We start from the raw sequence: 7,188 nt of genomic DNA, 5'->3' as shown, positions 1-7,188 counted from the left end.
GATAAAAGCGAAATACCACTTCAGGCGGAGAAAACCGCCTGAATAATAAAAATATTACAACAGTTCACTGCAAACCCATATGATGCACTCGATCCACTACAGATTACATGCAGTCTAACACCAATTAGGTGTTGTGATGAGAAGCTATTATTTTCTGTTTTTCAAGAGTAGTCGAGGGAAGAACCAAAAGTTAAACGTTTTTTTAAACTAAATCAATGACGTTATGACGTCGGTCAGTGTGCGTTCGTGCCTACAGCCGGTGTTCTGACGATATGTGCTTCCTCGTCAGATTTTCCTACAGTAGCACGGCTAAACAGCGATGTCTAACGGTCGGTGCTACCCGTCCAAAACTGCCACCGTCATGTTTACAAACCGAAAACTACAGCGGTTCGTGTTAATGTTAAATATCATCAGATAAAGCACAAAACACTTCAAAAACACTCCACAAAAAAAGAAATTTCACTTATCTGATTTTTGTTTGTACAGATATGCATCTTTTAATGGTTTAAAATAAAAAAAATAAAATAAGAAAAATCTAGTTGTTTCCATGCAGTGTCCAGAAAGAGGTGTTCAGCTTGTAGGGCAGCACAACTGCTTCCACCCACCTCCATCATCATCATCATCATCATCATACGAAATAACTTTTTGTCACAACAAAAAATAGTGGCTGGTAAAATATTTGAGTGGCTGGTAAAAAATTTGAGTGGCTGGTAAAAAATTTTAAATTTCCATCCCTGCCACCAACTGGTAAAGAGTGTCTGCTAAACTTTTCTCCTTCTTGCATTTAGCAGCAACTCAAGCACATTGCTGCCCCCTATATGTCAAGAGGACAAATAACACCTTTTCTGTTCAAATTGCCAACCCGCCACAGTGACATGTGTGTTGATCAAATTCACCCGCCACTTCAAATATTTACCCGCATTTGGCCGGTGGCGGGTGCTAATTTCCACCCCTGAACTAAACTAAGACAAAGATAACTGAACACAAACAGAAAACATGAAGACAATAAACAGAATGCAAAAAACCCTAAGAAAACCCAAAATCCAACAGTTTCGCTCACAGCTGTGTGCGACTGCAACGCTTCCAGTATTTATACAGCACCATTCCCTCAGGACTTTATGTCTCTCACCGTGTTGCAGCTGTATCGACTCACCACCACTTTTGTTTGTCGTCCCCCCGTCTCTGTCAGGCAAACGGTGGCTGGCCGGATGCTCCAACCCCCTCATCAGTGACTTCACCAACAGAAGGACCTGGAAGCGTTCACTCCGACACCTCCAACTGATCCTCCTTCCTCTGATTCCCACTTCCTCTGCCCCGCCCTCCAGTTGCATCCCTACTAACTGAAACTCTTATCCATCTTTACGGGACTGGATGTGACGTGAGGCAGCAGGGTGCAGTTGGAGTCTGGGGATGATACTTCCAAACATTACGAACAAAAGTCCCATTTCCTGTCCATCCGGACCACCGGTGCAGCACTACCAGCCTGCGGAAGGCCTCATGTTCACCCTTTGTACAGTTTCCACTCAATGTCCATGTTGCCTCTTTGTAATTCCTCTTTCCATCATCAACTCCCACCGTCAGCTCACAGCTTGCCCACCTCTCATGAAATGAAACGCTCTCACTACCTCTATTCAAAAGAACAACATAGCAAACATTTCAAATGTGTCACTTTTACACATTTTTATAGTTACTCCAGTCTCGCCTCACGCCACACAACACCCCGGCGTTACACATTCGTTTTTCATACGGTGGTCAGGTTATTTTTATTTCTCTACAATGCCAAAGTTCAGCCCTGGTGGTGAATTTTGTTCATGTCTTTTTTTGTATGTGTGCCATTACACATCGCACGCCCATACTTCAGCAGGTTGTATTATGCTGGTTACCAATATATGCTGGTGTAAATTTTCAGTAATCCAGGACATGACTGGACAGATGAGAAGTAAAACATCTTGACAAATCAAAAAAATTGTCTTTGATTAAATTCGCTAGTCAGCTCATTTCCAGGTTTTCAGCCTTGATTCATACAGATATGGATAATCATGCCACAAAAGTTAAGTAGTTCTACCCCTTGAACTTTTCCACATTTTGTCACCTTACAACCACAAACTTCGAAGTATTTTACTTGGATTTCATGTGACAGACCAACACAAAGTAGTTAATATAGGTGAAGTGGAAGAAAAGTGATACATGGTTTTCAACATTTTTTACAAAAATCTGAAAACTGTGGTGTGATGTGTGTTCAGTACCACAGGGTGCCGCTTAGAGCTTGTGATCGTGTTGTCTGTTTTTTTTTGTTTGTTTTTTTTATTATTATTTAGATGTTTGATCAAATTGTTTGTGTTAAAAGTTCTAAATTTAATATAATTCCTCCTCTTGACAGCTTTGCTAAGAAGATAATTTGCAGTCCACGTTACTTTTGTCACAGCCGGTCACTTTGAAACACCTCCATGTTGCTTCCTTTTTCTGGATGTGTTCATTGTTCGGTTAGCAAACAACTTTATGGTACATTAAGGAGTGTGAGTCAAACAAGATGAGGATGCGTAACAATTTCTTTTTAAAAAGAGAGACATATCCTACACACATTGCTCTTCTGCCTGACTGCTGAACTGAGAGGTGACTGTCACGCTGCTGTAAAGCGGTATCAGTGCTGTGGTGTCAGAACACTTTTATGAGTATGAGTATTGTATTTATCCCAGACACTGGTCATCATCAAGACCAAGGAGCACACCCAACAGATCAGGGATAAAGTTGTTGAGGAGGGTTATCTCACGGAGTGTCATCTGAAAAATGGAAAGAGTTTGGAGCCCGACACAAGGGCAGACTGGGAAATAAAACCTGTAAGAGGCTGCAGCAGATTGGAGACATTCACCTTCCAGCAGGATGACCCTGACCCTACAGCTAAAGCTACAATAGGACGGTTTAGATCCATGGTTCTCAAACTGTGGTACAAGTACCCCTGGTGGTGCTCGGGATCCCCATAGTGGTACTCAGAAGACATTTTTTGGCCTCAACTGTGTATGAATTAAATAACAGGCTAAAAAACTCTATCATAAACTGGACAGTGATATAAAGCTAAAAAGCAGACAGCCAACAAGATGAGTTGTCATTCTTTCAGCTGCTCCCACAGTGAGTGAACAAAAAGATTTGGCATATATTTTACATTTGCATGCCCTTCCCGACACAACCTGCAGCCTCAGGATTAAGCCAGCAGGTTGAGTGGCTTAAGCAAATTGCAGTATTTGTTTATAAACAGAATCTACTTGAAACAAGAATAGAATGCAACAGAGAATATTTGAAGAACCCCTGTGGAAAGTGGTGACGCCGGTTATCCGATGTGCTCATAGCTACTTAGATAGCACCGGTGAAGCACTGTAGAACCTGCTAGCAACAAAAGGTGCAGCACAGTGAGGAAACTTGATTCAAGTTATCTCAAATTTGTATTTGCGATTCTTGTGTGGCAAAGGCAGACTATGGCAGTAAGTGGAGGTGGCGCTCAAGACAAAAAGTTGGAGAACCTTCGATTCTGATTGAAGTACATTCATGTATTAGAATGACCCAGTGGACACTCAGGACCTAAATCCAACTGCAAATCTGTGGCAAGACCTGAAAACTGCTGTTTACAGACACTCACCATCCAGTCTGACTGAGCTGCAGCTGCTTTGGAAAGTAGAATGGGCAAAAAGGGCTGACTCGGGGACGGAATCCAAACGCACGCCCCACTTTTCAGATTTTTATTCGTAAAAAGTTTGGAAAACCATATATTGTTTCTCTTCCACTTACTAAGTTATGTTTCCGCACAAAATCCCAGTGAAGTGCTTTTGAAGTTTGTGGCAAAAGCTCAGATACTTAATCAAGGAACTGCATGTTTTCCCAGAGAGGAGAAGATCTGCAGCAACTTCAGTACTGAAATGAGCAATTTAACAAATCTAGTTCAAATGAAAAATGAGAGTTTAAGATCCGATTGTCTGGCAGCAGAAACTGTGATTGGGTGTTGGCACCAATAATGGCACAACAGTATGAGTTAAAGCACAGTGTTGGTCACATTAAAAAGGAGTGGTTGGAGATGGTACAGAGGAAACGGTTTGTAAGTCGACTTGCCGTGTAAGTCGTTTGACATTTCCAGATGTGGTGTGTGTGCGTATCAGTGAGGTCACCGGTAAGAACCAAACCCATGCGTGTAAGCCGCTTGTGTTGGACTTCATGCTCATGTACCAAAATGTAATCATGTCGAATCCTTTTTTTTTTAGAGAGACAGTTTGGGCACACATGCAAAGAAAATTTTCGGAGCTCAAATTTTCCCATCAGGCTCAGAGTTTAGGCACAGATAGAACTCAGCATGGGTGTGGTCAGCCTATGAACCCTTAGAACGTCAGAGAGAACGTTTCCAATACAGAAGTGTTTTTTGCTTTATTCATTCATCTGATCGCCCACCGCACAAAGGCCAAGGTGAAAGGGCAGTAATGATTTTGCCTGCGTGTGTGTGTCTGTTAGCAAAATAACTTATAAACCACTGGATGGATTTTAATGAAACTTTCAGGAAATAATCATTGTATGTACATCTACAACTCATTAATGTTTGACATAAACCTGATTAAGCATGGCTGCTACAGCCACCTGACATTAGAAAACACAAATATGGTTATAACTCAGTCAATTTCACACATGTTGTGCTAACATTTGGTGTGGTAGTAGCTGAGAGTCGTTCACAACACATACTGTGAGCCCGACATCTTCTGATGTTGCATATTATTTTCACGGTTTGACCAAACAGCTACAACCCTGACGTTTCTCAACATGAGAAGATCTCAGTCGAAAACGCTGGCGTGGAAGGAGGCGGGCGATATGCAATCCTTTCAAGGATGGCTAGGTCTTTTGAATTTGTTTGTTTTCAACATGATGCCACATCCATGAGCACCAATGAATCCAAAATGTGATGTTCAGTTTTGTATGTACAGTTAGGTTATAGTGTGGTCTGACATGCTGAAGGCCGTCCACACAGGAAAGGAGCATTTACACACTTTGATACCAAAAAAAAAAAAAACTGCAAAAATTTCTTACATTGGGATCAGCTTTATTAACTTTGAGCCTCTTTCAGAAGGATTTTCTCATATGTGCTACTTGTATCTCTTAATTCTCTTGTGTTTCTGTACTCAAAACCAAAAAAATGCAGTAAGACCACAGACGGGTTTATACGAACCAAAATGGAACCAGTCTTCTGACGGCACACATCAGATCGTTTCGACTTTTTCTCTCCCTTTTATGAATAAATCATCTTCGTTCATTTTCTTTTGAGATTGCTCAAATTGTTTTGTTTTTTGTTTGTTTGTTTTTTCATTTTTTGTGAATCAGCCATAAATGCTTTATAACAGTATGTAGATATGCACCTTTTTATTATTATTATTATTAATAATTTTGTACTCAGATGGCCGACTCAAACCTGCATGGATGCTGCTGTCCTGAGCACGGTATAAATGCAACATTCAGTCCTGAGGTCCAAAAAACCTCCTAAAACCCACAGGTCTTGTTATCACCCACTGCCCAAAGACAAAGGCGGGCAATAAATGTTATTGCTCGTATGTTTGTGTTTGTTAGCAAAATATCTCACGAACGCCTGGATAGATTGTACTAAGACTTTTAGAAAGTAACCCTTGGATGTATATCTATATCTATATTGGAGTTGATTCGATTCAAGATGGCTGCCACAGCCAACTCACTTTAAAAAACACAAAAATGGCTATAATTCAGTTAATTTTACAGGTAATGAGCTAAAATTTGGTGTGGTAGTAGCTGAGTCATTCACATCACACACTCCTGATATCCCATGACATTGTGTGAGATTGCCTCCCTCCCCCCTCCTCCGTGTTGCAGGTGAGCAGACAGAACTGACAGTAGCAATCATGCAGGGCAAACATCAGCTTTTTGTTTTCGACCCCCCAGCTCTCCCTCACATCTGCCTCTCAAATCTCACTCAAGCTTCATGTAATGATGCTTTTTTTTCTCCTTTAATTTTGGAATCAAAAAGGACAAGAAAACTGAACTGTTTGTAAAACATTGAAATGTTTTCTCCGTTGCATGTCTTTTTGTTCATCGATAAAATAATCCTGCGGTGTTTTTGAATGTTAACTCTTTTCTATAAGGATTTCCAAGTGAAATCGTGGAGCCTTTTTCTTGGCAGGTTTTATTGTTTAACATGTCTGCTTCTGTAAAAACAAAGGAACCAAATGGACAACTTTTGTCTTTTTAATCACAAATCAAACCTTTTTCTGTGGAGAAAACTAGCTGAAAGCTGTAGGTTTTATGGTCTCTTCATTTGTATTGGCAATGCGTACCCAAATAAACAGTTTCTTTTGTTGCACTTGTTGCAGTTTTGTTATTGTGATGTTCCGTGAGTTCGCTTCCTGGTTGCTGTTCTTCTCGTTGTCCCATTGGTCGGCTGGAACCGCGTCTGCAGCTGCAGGAGATTAACGTGGCCGGGTACTTAAGGCTGTCTGGTAGATCAGGCCAGCATTGGAGCATCACTTGCCCCGGGAGAGTCCCGTGTTTTTTGAAGCCCTGCCGGATCTGATTCCTTCGCTACTTCAGAGAGAAGTTTTTCCCGAGAACCTCTTACCGGAGCCGGTCTGCACCAATACCTCCAAAAAACCACTTACCTGAACCAGTCTGCACCGTGGCCACTCCAAGAGGACCTCCCAGCCGACTTTCTCCTACCTCCACACCAGGAACCCGACAACTTGGAAACCCAATGCGTGAGAACTTGTATTGCCATTCCACCATCACCTATACTTACCGCTGCCTTCCATTCCAGATCCAGATTCCAGCACTTCCTCGTCACTGTAAATAAAATGATTTAATGTTACCTCTGCTTCCTGAGTCTGTCTGTCGCCGAGCTGCTCGCCTTTGACTGTACCTTAGATCCTGACAGTTAATGCCCAAAGGCAATAATGTTTTTACCCAACTCCATGTGTGTTTGGGTGTCTGTTAGCGAAATACCTTATTAACCAGAGAGCTGATGTTAATGAAACTTTCAGAAACAGTCATTGGATGTACATCTTCAATTAATTAACATTTGGAGTCAGCCCAGTTTAAGATTACCGCCACAACTAAGCGACTTTATTAAATGCAAAAACAATTATAATTCAGGTAATTTTACAAATATTAAGCTGAAATCTGGTGTGGTGGTAACCTAGA

At 41.3% G+C, this 7,188-nt stretch overlaps 1 protein-coding gene across 5 annotated transcripts in view; it reads left to right on the top strand.

Annotated features, from left to right (window-relative positions):
* The window catches only part of LOC108246256 (pre-B-cell leukemia transcription factor 1), a 104,352-nt gene extending 97,997 nt beyond the window's left edge, over positions 1–6,355 (top strand). For all 5 annotated transcript variants that reach the window (XM_017433708.3, XM_017433709.3, XM_017433706.3 and 2 more), the window contains one exon: positions 1,190–6,355. In XM_017433708.3, the coding sequence (XP_017289197.1) occupies positions 1,190–1,282 (93 nt within the window). In that variant the 3' untranslated portion in view covers positions 1,283–6,355. The remainder of the gene's footprint in view (positions 1–1,189) is intronic.
* Positions 6,356–7,188: the final 833 nt, after the last annotated feature.

The sequence above is a fragment of the Kryptolebias marmoratus genome, linkage group LG24 (assembly GCF_001649575.2).
Source record: "Kryptolebias marmoratus isolate JLee-2015 linkage group LG24, ASM164957v2, whole genome shotgun sequence".
Lineage (NCBI taxonomy): Eukaryota > Metazoa > Chordata > Actinopteri > Cyprinodontiformes > Rivulidae > Kryptolebias > Kryptolebias marmoratus.
Note: the sequence above shows the minus strand (reverse complement) of the source record. Positions and strands in the feature narration are given on the sequence as shown.